Here is a 19,158-nt window from a genome sequence, read left to right on the forward strand (position 1 = left end):
AAGTTTATCGTGCCACTCTCAGGAAACTGAAGAAATCACTTCAGCGTGTTTGTCGCCACAAAAATACAAATGAACTTCTCCTTCATGATAATGCAAGGCCTCACACAAGTCTGAGTACCTGAAAAGAACTCACAAAATTTCATTGGATTGTTCTTCCTCATCCAACATACAGCCTGGATCTCGCACCTTCCAACTTCTATCTGTTTGGCCCAATGAAGAATGCAATCCGTGGGAAGTCATACATGGATGATGGGGAGGTTACTGATGCAGCAAGACATTAGCTCTGATGTCGACCAGTAAAGCGTTACCATGAAGGCATACAGGTAAACCCAGTAAGGCAGTGTAAGACCTTCGCATTGAACGGAGATTATATTGAAAAATGGGAGTTTTGTAGCCAAAAGAGTGGGGAATAATATGATGTATTCTGAAGGAAACCAACCTGTTTTCAGAAAGAAATGCCTTGCTTTACATATTGAACGTTCCTCATAATATGCCTGCCTCTTTCACACTTTACTAGTTTTCATAAACGTTAAAATTAATCCTTGTATGTTTTGTTTTCTTGATTGTCTTGCTTTTTGTTTTACGTAGCCGGCCCTTGTGACCGAGCGGTTCTAGGCGCTTCAATCCGGAGCTACGCTGCTGCTACTGTCGCAGGTTCGAATCCTGCGTCGGGCATGGATGTGTGTGATGTCCGTAGATTAGTTAGGTTTAATTAGTTCTAAGCGACTGATGACCTCAGATGTTAAGCCCCATAGTGCCCAGAACCATTTGGACCATTTTTGTTTTGTGTATTACTAATTGAGAGAGAGAGAGTAACTTCTCTTTTCCTTACCAAGAATGGATAGCCTTCGGACAGCATGGCGAAGATTATTGGACTCTTCTGCGGTTAGGCCTTGTATGTCGCAAGATTTCCCGTCGTCGGATATTGCCGCTGCGACTTTTTCGACCATTGACGTACAGCTGCTGTCTCCACTGTAGAACTGTCTCGTTAAGCTGACCTGCAGTGAAGAGAAGGTTACTCAATGGTACTTGAACAACAAACGGTGCTCCAGTCAAGAAGTGGCATCGCCGACATAAGTCTGTGTTTATCACAAATGCTTACCAAAGTATCGGCTGAGAGAAGGGATGTTATTTTCGTTTGCAGACATGGGTTTCGGCCACCATGCTTTGACACCATTTCAGCCAAATTTACCAGTTCGTTTAAATTTCTGTCATACTTCTCCTGTCTGTGAAAAGATATTTGCCATCAGTTAAGTAAGGTATCAGTGCAGAAACTTGTGGTCACTTTACAGAAATAAATCTCTGAGGTATTTACACGATACAAAATCACAGGGAGCCACCTGAAATGTCAACATCTGAATCAATAACTTCATGCCTAAGTTGTATTCCATTTTCAAGAACATTTTTGCAAGCTTTCACTTTTTCGTGTCTGGGACATCAAAGGACGGAAAACGTTACAACCTAACAGATATTGAAGGAATTTACTTAATGATGCTGCGTAGTTTCTCAGAAACTATGGCTGGAATTTTTGTGTTATTACTACTCCACGGGTATCACAAATGTAATAACATAGGTCAACGTGGATTGCTTTGCGACGGCCATGTATGTTGCAAGTATACCAGGGCGCCGATTCTTAGAGGTTCCGTAGTGAGGCTTCGAGATATCTACTGATATTATAGAGCAAAGGGTAAGTCTTTGAATCTGCACGCAGTCTAGCTGACGATCTGTGTGGTGCGGAGTACGGCATATGTTTGGTCAGGTAGATTTTTAGTGTTCCGTGCCTCAGTCGGTAAAAGTGGAAACCTTTGCTGTCCCTCTATCTGTCTGTCCGTCTGTTAGAAACCTTGTTCCTCAGGAACAGGAGACGAATCAAGTTGAAATTTATGTCACATACTAGGATCTACAGCACCTTGGCGCCGTGAAAAAGTTAAGCTTTTAAACCAATGCAGTCAACAGATACAGCTATTTACGTAGCATATTTTGATACTCGCAAACTGACTCATTTAAAGGCATAGATTACTTAGCGGTGACCTACAACCATGAAACCTGGAAGAAGTAAATTTCACAGTACAAGTAAGGGAAAAAATCAGAAAACTCTTAAGTCATATTAATGTGTTCTCTTGTCACAAGGCTGAATAACGATCATTACGAGTGCGGATGTGCAGGAAGAAAGTCATTGAGGCTTTCAGAGGTACACACAGGGATGTAGAACCTCGCTGCGTCCAGTGCCATGACCAACTACACCAGATTTTACAGTTGAGGATGCATGGCATAAACAACCCTGCCAAAGTTGTCCCACAGACTCCCGATTGGGTTTAAATCTAGGTTATGGTGGCCAGGGGAGTCCGATAAACAGATCCTGGTGCTTTTACCATGTGTACCGGTATGAAATGAGCGTTTTTTGTGAAAATGAAACACTAATTTTGAATTGAAAAGTAAAAACATTTTATTCAAAGTACTGACCATTGCTTTCTATACATTTTGACCACCTTTCTGGCAATTTGTGGACACCACGCCAATAGAAATGTTCGTCTTTTGAAGCAAACTAATCAGACACCCAATTTTCGACTTCTTCGTAGGAATCGAAGCGTTCCTCAGCCAATGCGTGTCCCATTGATGAAAACAAATGATAGTCGGAAGCGGCCAAGTCTGGTGAATACGGCGGGTGGGGTAGCAGCTCCCAGCCAAGTGTTTTGATTGCATCCTGAACCAGTTTTGCTTTATGTGCAGGTGCATTGTCGTGTAAAAAAATTACTTTGCCATGTCTACTGGCCCATTCTGGTCCGTTTTCGATAAATGCATAGTTCAAATTGATCATTTGTTGTCTGTTGCGATTAGTATTCACAGTTTCTCCGGGTTTTAGAAGCTCATGATACACCACACCTTTCTGATCCCACCAAACACAGAGCATAGTCTTCTTGCCGAATCGATCTGGTTTTGCAGTCGATATTGATGGTTGTCCCGGTTTAACCTATGATTTTTCCCGTTTAGGATACTTAAAATAAATCAATTTTTCATAGCCAGTAACACTTTGATGCAAAATTGATTCTCTTTCATGTCTTTGAAGCAAAATTTGACAAATGGTTTTTCGGTTTTCCATCTGTCTTTCATTCAATTCATGTGGCACCCATTTTCCACACTTTTGGATCTTTCCCAAGGCTTTCAAATGGTCAGAAATTGTTTGTTGTGCAACATTGAGCATTGCTGCCATTTGCTTCTGACTCAAAGTATCATCTTCATCCAATATTGCTTGCAATTCGGCGTCTTCGAACTTTTTTGGTGGTCTTCCACGTTCTTCATTTCTTACATGAAAATCATTATTTCTGAACCGTTGAAACCATATTTTGCATGTTGCTTCTGATAGAGCATGATCACCATATGCCTCGACAAGCATTCGATGCGACTCTGCAGCACTTTTTTTTCAAATGAAAACAAAAAAATAATGCTTTCCGCAAATCGTCACAAAATCATCACAAAATTCGACATTGTTAACACGATGAAAACATATGATGTTGTTTGTTCCATGTATACCAAATATCTTTGACAGACATCATACCAACCAAACAAACAAAAATCAAGGCTCGTTCACAACAAATGTTCCCTATCGGCACATTTGTATCTTAACGCTCATTTCATACTGCTACACCTGGCAGAACCATACTTGTACACTGAGAGTTGTGTAACTTGTTGAATTGTCCTGCTGGTGATGACTTCGTGTCAAGGATGAACAAACTGCACGAAAGGGTGCACATGGTCACCAAAGATAGATCTATACTTGGGTCGATCCATTGTTTCTTCCGGAACGATGAGATCACCCAGTAGATGTAACAAAAACATTCCCGAGACCAGAACTCTCCATCCTCAAGCCTGGGCCCTTCAGCCGATTGTTGCACGGTCATGCACTTCAATAACCATCTGTCAGATGGAGTATAAAACGCGATTCATCTCAAAAGGCCACCTGTCGCCATTCCGTGAACGCCAGTTGCGATATTGGCGTGCAAATTCCAGCCTTTGTCGCCGATGTACGGCAGTCAGCAAGAGCACATGAACCAGTCACCCGCTGCAGAGGACCATACGCATCAACAGCCGTCAACGAGACACTGTTGGTAGCTCTTTTGTTAATCCGGGTGGTCTGTTGCATGTCTCTTCAGCTGTACACTTCACACGTGTCAGTCACCCCTGTCATCTATGGCCGATTGTACACCACATTGCCTCAGCACTGGTTTTGGATGGCATAATTTTGACATACCTTAACCACAGTTTACTAAATTAGCCATTTTGGAAATGAGTCCACCCTTGGCCCGAAGACCAATGAGCAAGCCCTTTTGGAGGTCAAAAAATCGCTACGTTTCCGCAATACGAGAACGACTCACTTTACACCCAAAAACTGATGGAGGATCTATAACAAAATAATAAGCCATCAAAACACTCTCTCTCATGGCCAACCTACACTTCTCGAACCACGTACCGCGTCTAGGGAGCGCCAAAGGTTATCCATTCGGCACCGCCACATGTAACAGTCCCTGGTCCGAGATACCGGAACTCTCGCCAACCACATGTTCTCTTTATAGACACTGCACTTGACTATTTGAGCCAACAGTCCAAACACCTGCAAAACTTTTATGAGGGACATCATGTCCTTCCCCATCTCAGCACGCATACTGAGTGAGGTGGCGCAGTGGTTAGCACACTGGACTCGGATTCCAGAGGACAGCGGTTCAATCCCGCGTCCAGCCATCCAGATTTAGGTTTTCCATCATTTCCCTAAATCGCTCCAGGCAAATGCCGGGATGGTTCCTCTGAAACGGCATGGCCGACTTCCTTCCCCGTCCTTCCCTAATCCGATGAGACAGATGACCTCGATGTTTGGTCTCTTCCTCCAAAGCCGGCCAATGTGGCTGAGCGGTTCTAGGCCCTACAGTCTGGAACTGCACGACTGCTACAGTCACAGGTTCGAATCCTGCCTCGGGCATGGATGTGTGTGATGTCCTTAGGTTAGTTAGGTTTAAGTAGTTCTAAGTTCTAGGGGACTGATGACCTCAGATGTTAAGTCCCACAGTGCTCAGAGCCATTTGAACCTTTCTCCAAAACAACCCATTACAGCACGCAACCCCGAATGGTTAAATTTCACTGTCATATTCATACCTGACAAAAGAAGCCACAAAATAAATTGACGCCTTACAGCACGACAAACAGCAAACCAATAACACCAATAGACACGGCAATCACATAAACAAAAAAATTGGTAACTCACTGAAACCAATTTCCTTTCTTCAATCGCAGTTAACACAAATTAATTCACACTGTGACCACCGACGCTCAAATGAACCCAATACAGCACGTAACACGCGGACCATACACACGCCACTAGAGAACACCACCAACCGCAACAAGACGACATCTACAAACACAACAAACTCAAACTAAACTCCGCGCCGTAGCTCAAGACGATATCTACAAACACAACCAACGCATGAACTAAACTCCGCGCCGTCATGATGTCACAGATCAGAACACCCTTACGTCACGGGTCGAAGCAGACGGGTGGAGTTGGACGCCTGACCTGAAAAGTAACCTCGTGAGCTAAGGGTTAGTGCCAATCTGGGTCATTTTGTACTCACACGAAAGCTTACAGGCAGTAATTCTTCCTACAGACTTCCTACGGGACAGGAATGGAGGGAAGTACCAACGTAGTACCTTATATCATAAGGTGGCCTGCAAAGTACCTGTAGTTGTAAAAGTTCTTGTGATCCAGTTTTATGCGACTTTAACTGGTTTTTCTTTTCAGTATGTTTCAATGTATTTATGAGAAGTTTTGATGCTGGCTTTGATATTTAATCCAGTTAAATACGCCTTTGTGCTCACTCACAGCGACGCTATGTTGCAGTATCTTCATAACAGGTTTCCAGCTTCCACCACTAAGCACAACGTAGATAGGTTTTCCCAGTCGGTGTGTCTTGATGCATAACTGTGTGGTATAGTTCTACAGGGCGTGTCACGAAACTTTCTTTTATCCAGAGTTCTAAATTTTACAATTCATACCATGATGAGTTTTATTTTTTAGCCTGAGCTGTAATAATTTATTATCAGTTTCGAGACAATCAGCGTTAGCGACTGCAATGGTGGGACACTGTCAGTTCCCGCCATTAATTCGCGCGACTGCAAAAATCTGAAATAGTGTATGTGGAAGACTTCCAGTTTAGTAAAAAGAAGAGTAGGAGCATCTTGGTACTTCATCAGCGTCAATGTATTCTCGTAATAAGTTGGTAATGATTCAAAAGTGATCGGGGAAGTCGGCTGGAATCGTGTAGCTCCGGAATGTTTCAGCTATATGCCAACCTTAGCAACGTAATAGTATTGTGCGCCATTAACAGTAAGTAGCCGTTGTGAATAAAGTGTTGATCCGTGTGCGTAGAAATCGTTAATGTGATTTACAGATATGAGCGAAGAGACTGTACATGTTCCTTCTAGCAACTTGCCATCAACTTTTTGTGTCACTTCTGCGATGCATTAATCGATTACATGTTCGTTTCTTATAAAAGTTACGAACTCTAGAAGAGCTTTTGCATAATGAATCAAGCTCGAAAACGAGTTGCTATGTAAATGCAGCTAATAGGATGGAATGTTGATTACGTTGCTCAGTTAACCGGTCAAAAATGGAGGTACTTAGCGTTTTCCACAACCATCAGGGTTATGGGTTCAACATGACCTTAAACCGCCAGTGCTTCATTAAACCAGGAATATAGGTGTGCAGCCATTTGAACATAGGTTTTGGACGGGAATGTACACAAAATGCTAACCTTCTTGATGTAAGAGTGTACAAGGATGGACAACACTTGGTCATAGATAATGTGACAACATCCTCCAACTATCAATCTAGTTCTTGTTCATGCTAACCTGAATGACTGGGCCCAATCATGGTATGAAAAAACAATACAGGAACGAACTACAGCCTCCACGCACTAGAGGTTAAACACCTTACTGGGCCAAAAGTGCACTCTTATGCCTTTCTTCATATGAAAAGAAGAAAAACCACAGCTAGTCAAAGCACACAACACACCTCCAGGCAGCTACTGTCTAGTTTCTGTGGTATTGACCCATTCAGTACATGCAGTTGTATGTGCCGTTGTGATCAGTAGTCTCTTGCAAGGTGCCCAACTCCTAATGGCCATTACATGCAGTTCTCTTCTCACTGTTAATTACAAACTGGTTGACCACAATAGTTCCTGTTCAGTTTGAAGTCAGTTACCATTGAAAAAGTGTGACATTGGCCTTGGTTCTGTGCCAATCGTATTTTTTTATGACTAGTTTTCTTCCCCTCAGTAACTTGGCTGCGAGTAGTACACTGTTGCTTCTGGGGGAACACTAGACAACCTGCAATGATACATGGACAAATCGGGCAACTTCATTCGTGGTGTGGTCATGGACACACCCAACCGCAATAACTCTGTTCTGCCATTCCGTCATATCTTCATGCAACCCATCTTACTGTGCTGATTCTGTACATGTGTGGTACATACACATCACACTATTGACATGTTCTGTGTCGGTAGCAGAGGATGTTGTGACTGCTTGGTACCTGTTATATACAATCTACAGCACTGCAAAGCAACTGTGTGCTCTTTCATGGGGTGACAAATATTTTTTGCTGTGAGCTCACATGTCTTATGTATCAATCTCTCAGGAGTGGTATAGACAATATTAGACTAATTACAGTGCTCATATACCGAGCGAGGTGGCGCAGTGGTTAGCACACTGGACTCGCTTTCGGGAGGACGACGGTTCAATCCCGTCTTCGGCCATCCTGATTTAGGTTTTCCGTGATTTCCCTAAATCATTTCGGGCAAATGCCGGGATGGTTCCTTTGAAAGGGCACGGCCGATTTCCTTCCCAATCCTTCCCTAACCCGAGCTTGCGCTCCATCTCTAATGACCTCGTTGTCGACGGGACGTTAAACACTAACCACCACCACCACCACAGTGCTCATAGAGGCATTTAAGCAGTCATTCTTTTTGTGCTGTGTGTGTGAATGAAACAACACTAAACCCTAGTGTGTAATACAATGGAAAGTACCTTCTGCCATTCACTTCACAGTAATTTGCAAAGTACAGATGTAGTTGTAGAGTCATGAACAAATGTAGCTTGATCTGATGAATCACAGTACATGCTGGTACCCCTCAGTGGCAGAGTACCAGTACATTGAAAACCACTTCAGATGAGGCACCACATTTCCCAACAAGGACACAACTCAGCATATGGTGGGTGTACTACTAGGCATGTTTACAAAGTAAGTGTTGTGTGACCATAATGGGCTGTGGATTATTGTTTTTTGAGGGTTGGAAACACTGAGTGGTAGACGGTCCCCCCGATCAGAGCGAGCACTGCAGTAACACAGTAGTACGTAAACTCACATTGCAGTGTTCAGTTGCATGCAAAATGTCAGTTAGAAATCCCATCAAGTGTGAGCCACATGCTGTGGTCTGCATCCTACTCCCGGTAGGAATAACATGTACAGATTTTTTTTTTTGCTAATCATCTCAGTTTACAGCAAAGGTATTATGAACAGAACGAGTGTGTTTAGGTGGTATATGGAGCTTAATGGAGACAGAGCAAATGTTTATGATGAACAAAGAAGTGGAAGACCTTCCATTTTGACTTATGAGTTGGTCCAAAAATTGATGAAACTGTTTGTGAAGACTATTAGTTGACAATGGATGAAATTTATGCAATGTTTCCACAACTCTCCAGAACTCTCTTATACGAGACTATCACAGAAATGCAGGAACACTGCAGACTGTGCGCAAAATGGAGTCAAAACAGCAGCACAAGAAAAATTGGGTTAGTAGTGCCTGCGAATTTCTTGAGCAATTTGAACTGGGCATAGTCCATATCAATTCAGGAAAGCTAGGAAACATTCTTAGGCCTACCTTCATAGTCTCAGATGTTATTAAATTTAGCATTTGTTAAAGTGAAGGCCTAAGTAAGGAACAGGTATTTTTCTTGTTTTCTCCAAAAAAAATTCTGCTCATAGATGCAACCCTCCAAAGATGACACTGTGCATACCATTTGAAGATGCGAATTTTGAAAAAAAAAATTAAGATGCTAACAGTTCTAGGTATTTTGCTTTTTTTTATTTAAAAGATAATTGCTTTATGATTACAAAGAAATCCTCCATTTGGACTTATCTGTCAAAGTTCTTTTATCATAACATTTTGAACTTTTTTACAATTTATGGAAATTTTGTTTTCAAAAATGCCAATCCAAAGAATTTTGCTGCAGTTCTACATTCCCTGAAAAGGAGAGCTACCACTTTTAGGTTGAACAGATTTTATAAACAACTGAAATTTTTGCCATACCTGTTTTATTACCACATCATCACATAACAGGCTCATAAAAATCAAAACCTAGCCTTATTTAACATAATTTTAGTTTTGAAAGATGAGTAAAAGACTCATTTTTCAAGCATTTTAAATGGTTGCAAAATGTATGTGAAAGGTCCAAAGACTTAAAGGTTTCAGTTTATACAACTTCTGTGCATTCTGTTTTGTACTGAAATTAGCCAGTCAATGAACTAAACATGTGTTCCACTGCTTCAGTAATTTCCTTTGATATAAAGTGACGTCTTCCTGTTGAACCAATAGGAACTGGAGCACTTACAGTCTTCAGAACATTGTGAACAGGAAGTGAGCACTGATGGCGTTGTTGCTGTCCTTCAGCTGTAAACCTATACCCAGCATCTGGTCCATGTGATAGCTTAAAGTTCGCTACAATTTTGTTTAACTCGTAACTGGTGTCTATGATCCCTGCACACAAGCCACAAATATCATCCTTCTCAGTTTGTGAATCTGAATATTATCCTGCTGTTTCTGAGGTGTTGGCTGAATGAACAAAATTTCTTCTTTCTTGCTCTTTAAAGTGCATGCAATATGAGTTTGTCCATCACTTTGAGTCCAGAAATGTGTCCTCTGAATTCCTTACCCAGGAGTAGTTTGTTTGGACCATTCTTCTTTTTTCTGCTCATGGAATTCTTTGATTATCTCTTTGGACAAAAGAACGAGGGCTGTGGATGTGTAAGATTTCATGGCTCTCGTAAAATCCTCAGTATTCTGAACTGCAGCTGTCTTTTGTAACATGGTGCATCAGCAGGCCTCCTGCACCATCACAAGTCCCGTTCCCATGACCAGTAGCACTGTATGTCCAATCAGTTGGCACGGATGACTTACTCCATTCAATAATGATTTTTAAAATGACTAGGAGCACCATCAGAAATAATGATGATCTTCTCTGCCCGTGTTCACAGTTGAAGAATTTTACACGTTGCTAGCAAAGCATGCGCTGAGTCATGTCCTGTGTCATCACTTATAAGTGCAACACTTGTGGTCTTGTTTTGAAAATATGTCACTTCTGTAAAAATTGAAACCTGGTCATTAATCCAATGATCCCCTTGTACTTCTTGTGGGACAATTACAGACCAGTTTTGAGCAAGATCACAGTGAAGCATCCAACATAGCTCTTCAGTCTGTACACACCCTTTCGCTTCTGCAATGTGTTGTTGTTGTTGCAATTTCTTCAGACACTGGTGTGTTACTGCTTTCACTGACCATTTACCAAGTTCATCAATGAAACTGTCAAAGGCAACAGTTTTCTTAATTAGTTTATTTTCCTCCCATGTCGGATATGTAATTTTTGCAGTTATCTGCTACATCTTCCCGACCAAGTGTCTGTAAAGACAGTCCTCTCATTCCAGGACAGTTCATTATTCTTGAAACAAGCAAGTCCCTCACTTTAAGCCGCAGACTACTAATGACTTCACACGCTGAATGAAGGTGTCATATGTCACGTGCTCCAGTAAGTTCTTCAAAGTTACCAGACAAAGTTCAAAATTCGCGCAGTACACACAAACGTACATCTCTTGGTGGGTGTGGGACTATCCACTTAGGTCATAGTGCATAAAATTTTTATTGTGTATAGGTGCTCTTATAAATTGCAAAAGTTTCTTTAATACTGCGAGTCATGTACCTCTTCACTTTCACAAATTTTTGACCTTCAACTGTTGCAGTAATAGTGTCTTTTATGTTGGCACTCTGGCAAGACAGTCTCATTTATCTTTCAGATAAAATGACTGCACTATTTAAACTTGAGCTGCTTCTGCTGGATGACTATAATAGGGATCTGATCTTCCAAAGACTGCTTTTACAAACCTCACATTTCTTGATTTGTCTACCTTGTACTTTGGTACTGATAGAATGTGGTTCAGAATCGTTTTATGTGCAAATGTTTCTGGAATAATAGTTAAAACTTGCACCTTTTCACTGTAGGATGCACAATATTCAACAGCTGAATTGATGCTTGTGATAAATTCCTGACAAAAAGTGCGAGAGTGCTTTGGTTCATTTTCTCCTGAAGAGGGAATTTCTGCTTTAAAGAGTGTGGTCAGTTTTGCTGTGTTGTATTCACTAATAACTTTAGTAATTCCTCTGTGCTTTCTTGATGCATAGAGGGCATGACTAGACTTCACTGACCACAGTTTCTTAACAGGACTAACACCTACCTCTGTAGTTGACTGATTCAGGGTATTTAATTCTTCCTGTATTGATGCAAAATCTGCATCATCTGCACCATGGGAGGCACCACCTTGTTCAAATATTATCATTGTTGTTATTCTGTCAAAACATTTAGGACACAAAAAGTCGTCACTGGAAGAATCTTGACTTTGAAACAGAGTTTTCAAATGAGAACACTTATTCCCAACCTCAACATAGTCTGATTTTTTTGTTTGTCTTATATGTCACTCTTTTATGGATATGCAAATAGTCAACACACTTCACTCTCCTGTGGCCCCAGTTAGAAGACAGTTCAAACAGTCATTTCCACAAGACACACTGCAGCTACATTAACTGGCAAATTCCTCAAGAAAACACAGAGCTCACTGGATGATCTCATGTTTTGTAGAAGCCTCTCCAGTAAACAAACTAGCACTGAAAAACAACAATACAGAAACCTGCAGTGAAGAACCACGACAAAGAAACTGACAAGAAACTACAACGAAGCGTAAGAAATATCTGCAACAGGGAAAGTGAAAAGGAATAACTGCAACAAAGAAAGTGATAAGAAGCAACTGCAACAAAGACAATAGAAATAAACATTGTAACAACGAAATTAGTAAGAAACAACTTCAGTGAAGACATACATCACCCTTAAAAGTTGGAAAAAAATGATTTTTTAAAATAAAGCCTGTCCAACTTAAAAGTGGAAGCTCTCCTTTACAGAGAATATGGTACTACATGGTACTAATCAACAACAACAACAACAAAAAAATCTAACTTTTCTGGATTGGCATTTTTGAAAAAAAATTTTTTTGTAAATAATAAAAAAATTCAAAACGCAACAGTAAAAAAACTTTGACAGTGGAGCATACTATTTTAATCATAAAGCAATTATCTTTCAGATAAAAAAACTCTAACAAAATATCTTGAACTGTTTAAAAAACTTTCCGAAATTCGCATCTTCTGAATGGTGTTCACAGTGTCATCTTTGAAGGCCTGTATCTCAGCGCAGGAATTGTCTTGGTGAAAACAAAAAAAATATATGTTTCTTACTTGTGAATTTTAACATATTCTAATATATCTAAAAACAAAGTTGATGTGATTTACCAAACAAAAGCGCTGGCAGGTCGATAGATACACAAACAAACACAAACATACACACAAAATTTAAGCTTTTACAACCAATGGTTGCTTCTTCAGGAAAGAGGGAAGGAGAGGGAAAGACGAAAGGATGTGGGTAAGGAGTCATTCCAATCCCGGGAGCAGAAAGACTTACCTACATGCACAGTGATATTTTGAGACCCTAAAAAGTTCGAAAAGAGTATTCAAAACAAAAAGAGGGAAGGCTGATAAAAAGAGTGTGCTTGCTGCATGAAAATGCCCATCCTCATACAGCCTTAGTCCCCAAGGCACTCTTGGACTCATTTGGTTGGGATGTTTTGAACCCCTCCCTCCCCCTTCTGTATATCCCCTTATATTCCACTGATATGGTGTCTTCAGATTATCATCTTTTCACCTCCTGAAGGCACACATGAGTGGAATTAAATTTTCAACCGACGAGGGGGTACAGAAACAGGTTGTGAAGTGGGGGAAGGAGCAGATGGGAGAGTTCCACGTGGATGGCATAAGGAATCTGGTGCTACAGCTCACTTCACCACATGTGTTGAATGGGATGGCAATTATGTCCAAAAATAATCACCAACTTTATCAACAATATCCTGTATTCTATTTTTTTTCAAAATATACTTTTTCTATAAAAAAGGCATAAAAATATAGTAAACTTACTTTCTGAATGTGCCTTTTATCATGTAATTTGTTTATAGTTTGTTCACAGCATTTTGACTAAGTTTCCTAGGGGGTTTCAGGAGAGGGTAAAGCAAGTTCCACATATGAAAAATGTACACATTTACATCTGTGAGGAGAGTGGCAATGTGATATGAACAATCTGCTCTTTCATCACACAGCTCTGGCACTGCACATGTGCTCGTAAGGGCTATAGGACACTCAGGTACTGTATTGTTAGTTCATTGAAGTGGGGAGTAGTCAGACACAAAACACTTGTTGCCTAAAGCCTACTGACAACCACAGGCTTCAGACAGTCCAGAGCTTGGGAGTGCTTTTTCAGAATTTTGTGAACAGTCTATATATGGATAGAGCTGAGTCTCCTGCAGGGTCTGCTATTGTCTCTCACTAGCGAAAAATATGAGTACCCACTGAAATGAAATGATTGTATGTCATTTATTGGCCGGGATATCCCCTTCCGGGTTTGGCCGCTATATTGCAAGTCTTTTTAGTTGATGCCACTTTGGCAGCTTGGGTGTCAATGATGATGAAGGACACACAACACCCAGTCCCCTGCGGGGAATCGAACTTGGGCCCCCTTGTGTGGTAGGCGGTAATGCTAGCGCTGTGCTATGGAGGTGGACCAAGTACCCATTGTCAAATCATGTGCAACCTATTTGTTCACCAAGAGCCTTTATTCATCAACTGGCCTTTATCTTAAGCAAGACAGTGCACTCCCCCATCACTTGCTAATTGTGCCAAAATGTTTTGAGGATCACTCAACAGGTATAAGGGTGCTTGTGTGATCACCAAATCCAGTTATTTAGCACATCGAGGATCGCACTGACAGATGTTGATATGCCCCATATTGGATCCAGATCTGACATATTTGTCAGAGTTTCGGCTGACCACTGAACTTTCATGGATAAATGTGGCACCCAGTGCTTTCAGTGCCTCCTGGGTCGCATGACAAAATGTGTCACCTTCGTCATCAAGGCATGTGATACTGCTACTCCTTCTCCATCACCTGAACTGTACAGAAATGGGAGAAATAATTAATAGTCCTTTTCAGCTTCATTACTCAGCTGTTTAACTTGTAAGGATGAAAAATTGACTATTTATCGAGGAAAAGTGCCCCCACATCTCATTACTCTTGTGGAACTGTCATGATGAAAATGTCTCAACACAGCTAGAAACTGTTGTCTCATGGCCCTTGCACTTATGATTCTGCCTTAGCAACTACTTATTAATGGTGAATCTGTATCCGATACTTTAACATGGTTGTTGGGAAATGTGGGAAACTTGCAGTGCTCTATAGCACAATGTATTAGTGGGGATGGTTTGCCATTGCCTTTCTCTGGCCACTTGCAAAGAAGAGAATTTGTATCTGTGTCATATGGAATTCATATTTTGAATGACCACGATAGTGCTTGTGCGATGTACTGTTGCGTTCATGCTGTTATGAAAGAGTAAATGAAACATAGGAACAGAGTGGAAACCCAGTGCTAACATTGACCTATTCATCTTAATACTAAGGGGTTACAGAGGATAATACCTCCATCAACACTGACACATGCCTTCAGTCTGTGGGACACTATTAGGAGCTTTAGGATTTAATCTAGAACTACAGTGCAAGGTCTGGTCTTCAGGAGCATTTCACATCATGTGCTCTTCTCTTGCTGACCAATAAATGGAGATATTTTTTTCTGACACCAAGATTAATTCCAGTTATTTCTCTGTCAAATGCTGCCATACTAAAATGCCTTAGCAATCCTAGGTGTGGAGATGGTTAGAATGATATGCTGAGAGAATACCACGAAAAAAAAGTTCTGTATGAAACGTAGTGTTGTTATACGTGGCCCAGGACATTGTATAGTTTGCTAAGCTTATATTAGTGAGAAATGTGCATATTGGAGTAAAATGAGAGAATGTTGAGAAATAATTTGGATTTAAGAAATGACATTTTAAGGAAATGAGTTATATGTTATTTGTTTCATTATATTAGTCACATTATCACCTTGAGAAACGCATCACTGATATGATTTGAGCACTCAGCTTACTTGTCACTGGCCTCTCCTTTATCTTCTTCCAGAGTGGGGGCCACCATGAGCCTCAGGTTGAGGTTCTTCAGGTCTCTTGCAGCTCTTGAAAGGTCTTGCTCTGAGGTGCCTGCTACAAACTGTGCATACACTGTTGGTTTCAAGACCAGTTTGCTGAGTCCCATTCGATCTGCCAACCGCAACAGCTGCAATATATAATTTTTAGTGTTCTAACATCATGTTAACAGACCTCTGTTTTGTCAAGAAATTCTAACAAATCACATTATTATGATCATGTACTAGTATCTAGTATTTATAGTAACCACCGTTCTAGTATGCACAGCAACTAGATAAACTAGATGTTTCTCAGTTCAGTTCCTGATAGGTTATAATAAACTTTCTTTCTGACATCCTATAGATAAGCTAAAACTTAAAACACTGAAGTTAAGTAAGATATTAATTGTAATCACTAATAACAAAAATAATGGACTGGCTTATGAAAGGTTACGTATCTTTTATGTTTATGGTTACCAGAGGTACACACTTGAATATATTAAAGGAAATACAAAATTTAATGAAAAACAAATGCCTGGAGAATGGATAAAAACCAGACCAAATAAAAAATAAGGCTTGCTCAGATTTGTTATCAGAATTGGTGCTCATCGATAATACAACTGAGAAGCAATTGTCAGTCATTAGCAACTGTGCGGACACAGTTATGTCCACTCTGCAATATCTGTTATGCTTGGTAGTATTTCACTGTGGGTGCAGGAAGAGATTTTTTACATGTGTATGTCCTATTATTTGCTGGTCAGGCTCTTGTGTTATGACTGATAGTTGGTGGCTTGAAAGTTAAAACTCTTATGGTCAGTTGCTATCTCTTCTTTAAAGATATTTTTACAGATATGCTATGCATAACAAAACATCTGTTGTAAGTCACAGAAATTGAACACATGCATCTAGATAATTATAAGTTAATATTACATTACTGTAGTGTAATATGAGGAACGGAGCGCCAGCTTTAGGTACAAAATGTGGAATAAAGTCCAAAGCTGTAGACTCAAGTAACAGTGCATTGAACAGGTGTTTGAGTGATGTTCCTCAGTAAAAGACTTGTAAACATACAAGATAGAAGTTCTGGCAATCTGCAGGCCCCCAGCATGAAATGTTTTAAACTTAATTAGGCAGATAGAAGAGGCACTAATAAGATAGTGCAGATAACTAGGAAGTAACTGTACATATAAATTTCACTGAAGATTTTTTCTCTGATAGTTTTGATCAAGGGCACATAAAATTGCTGATGTCGAGCTATAGTTTGACTCCACATGTAAAAACCTGAATAATACTGACTTTCAAATCATTTTCTTGAAAGAAAAACACCTGACCATGCAATACATTTTTCTTTCACTAAGCTGCAGCTTCCCCTTCTTCCCAGGTATGAGTGCACTTGCCTCACAGTAAAATTCTCAACAAGATCAGAAGCACGAATGCAACAGCAGCTGATAATTTATTCCTGAATCAAACTGCCTTTAATGAAATAGCTGTGAGCCCCAAAACAATTGTTTTATCTGACTATGGTTGTCAAAGGGCAGCATTAAAACACCCCCATCAATCAGGTTTAGCTAAGAAAGGAAAAGTAAAATTTCACAGAACTATAAATGCTACCTCAGTCAAATGGTTCAGAGATAATTTTCAGGATGGAAAATGGGAAGAAGTTTCCCGAGGATATATAGTAGATAAGAAATGTAATTCTTTTCTAAAAATGTTCTTACAGCACTATGAATTGGGCCTGCCTTTAGGAGCAGTAAGAGATGTTTACAGTGGCAGTCATTGAAAAGAATGGCTAACATGTTAGGGTCAAAATATTTTGCATCAGCAACCGAGAGCTTTATTTAATGCAAAGGACTAACTCTACTAAAGACTCAAGAATGCACTAAAAATCATATCACAAAATTCAAAAGGCAACAATCATGTACTGTACACAGAAAATGCAGATTTACAAGAACAAGGCAGGAACAGTTTGGAGCACTATTAGGCAAGAAATGAATAAACTTGACAAGGCAAATAATATTGACCTCAGAAGCAGATCCAATAAACTTACTTAGGCAATGCATACTCTTGCACTAGACATCAGTTTTGCCAGTTCATCTGTTAAGGAGATCATAAAAATGATTAGGCCACTAAAAAGTAGTAACTCATATGACTATGACAGTATTTCAGCCAAAGTACTAAAATTTTTTGCTGGCTTGGTGGAACTGATCATTCGATGAGGCAAGGTGTTTTTACAGATAGACTGAAGTATGCTGTAGTGATATAAAAATACAAAATATAATTGTTAAAAATATACAAAACTGGAGATGTGCAACTGACCTATAATTACTGACCAATCTCGCAGCTTCCACTGCCCCGAAAAAATTATTGAAAGGTGGCTTACAGTAGAATACTGAACCATCCTCCTAAGAATAGCCTTTAAACAACAGCTCAGTTTAGCTTCCATAAAGGCTTACCTACTGAAAAGACATATGTGATCTAGCAAACTCAGTTCTAGTAGGACTGGACAATAGTTAGTTAGTAACACATTCCACAGATCATTATGCATGGTAGATTGTAATGATGTGGAACAAGTAATTACACATTCACATCACAGATTAATTTGCACATACTGTTACACTCTGAAGATGGTCGTCGGTGAGCACCACATTATTCTCATAGCACATTTTTTACACAATAAAGGCTTTCTTTCTTAAAGATGAGTTATCCCAGAACATTATTCCATATGAAATCATTGAATGAAAATATGCAAAATACATTGACTTATTGATTTGTCTCTCCCCAAGATTTACAATGATTCTAAGTGCGAATGTAGCTGAACTAAGTTGTTTTAGGAGCTCCAAAATGTGATTTTTTTTCAGTTATGTCAGTTATGGGTCAATATGGACCCATAAGAATTTTGAAGTTACCACTTTATTTATTATTTCCTCACCATGTGTTGCAATTATCAATGGTGTAGTACCTCTAGATATGTAGAATTGAATATGTTGGGTGTATTTAAACTTGAGAGTGAGAGCATTCACAGAAAACCAATCAATGATACTTTTGAGAGCTTTGCTTACCATTTTTTTGTTTCTATATGTATGCTTGGATTGATTGTGATACTAGTGCTATCAGCACGAAGAACTAATTCTGATTGTTGTTCTGTTTGTTGTATACTAGATGGAAGATCATTTTCATATATGAGGAACAGTAGTGGATGCAAGACTGAACCTTGGGGAATCCCATACATGATTTCTCCCGTCAGAATATGTCCCCGGATTGTATTGTTTCAATTACTAAGTACAATGTTTTGCATGTTTTTGGTTAAATATAACATTATCCATTGGTTGGCTGTGCCACCAGTCCCATAAAATGTTAATTTGTCTACGAGTGTACTGTGATTCACACAATCAAATGCATTAGACAGATTGCAGAAAATATCAGCCAATGCTATTTTATTATTTAATACTTTGTAAAAACTGGTGGGTGAATGTGTAAATGGCATTGTCAGTAGAGCAACCCTTCTGAAATCCAAACTGTTATTTGCTAAGGATACTATTGTTGCTAAGGTGAGATGCTATTCTAGAATACATCACATTCTCAAAAATTTTGCAGGATGATGTCAGCAGTAAAACGAGTCAGTAATTATTGTCATATCTCATATCACTTTTCTTGAAGAGGGTTTTAACAACAGCATATTTCAGTCCGCCTGGGAAAAATCCCTTGAGTTAGTGATGCATTACATGTTCATATAAGAA

At 39.8% G+C, this 19,158-nt stretch overlaps 1 protein-coding gene across 1 annotated transcript in view; it reads right to left on the bottom strand.

Moving 5' to 3' along the window:
* The window catches only part of LOC126284971 (hydroxyproline dehydrogenase-like), a 123,891-nt gene that overhangs the window by 45,680 nt on the left and 59,053 nt on the right, over positions 1–19,158 (bottom strand). The window contains exons 3-5 of the mRNA XM_049984249.1: positions 15,389–15,573; positions 1,103–1,226; positions 833–998 (exon numbers count right to left, since the gene is read on the bottom strand). Of these exons, the coding sequence (XP_049840206.1) occupies positions 833–998; positions 1,103–1,226; positions 15,389–15,573 (475 nt within the window). The remainder of the gene's footprint in view (positions 1–832; positions 999–1,102; positions 1,227–15,388; positions 15,574–19,158) is intronic.

This window comes from Schistocerca gregaria, chromosome 8 (genome assembly GCF_023897955.1).
Source record: "Schistocerca gregaria isolate iqSchGreg1 chromosome 8, iqSchGreg1.2, whole genome shotgun sequence".
NCBI classification, from domain to species: Eukaryota; Metazoa; Arthropoda; class Insecta; order Orthoptera; family Acrididae; genus Schistocerca; species Schistocerca gregaria.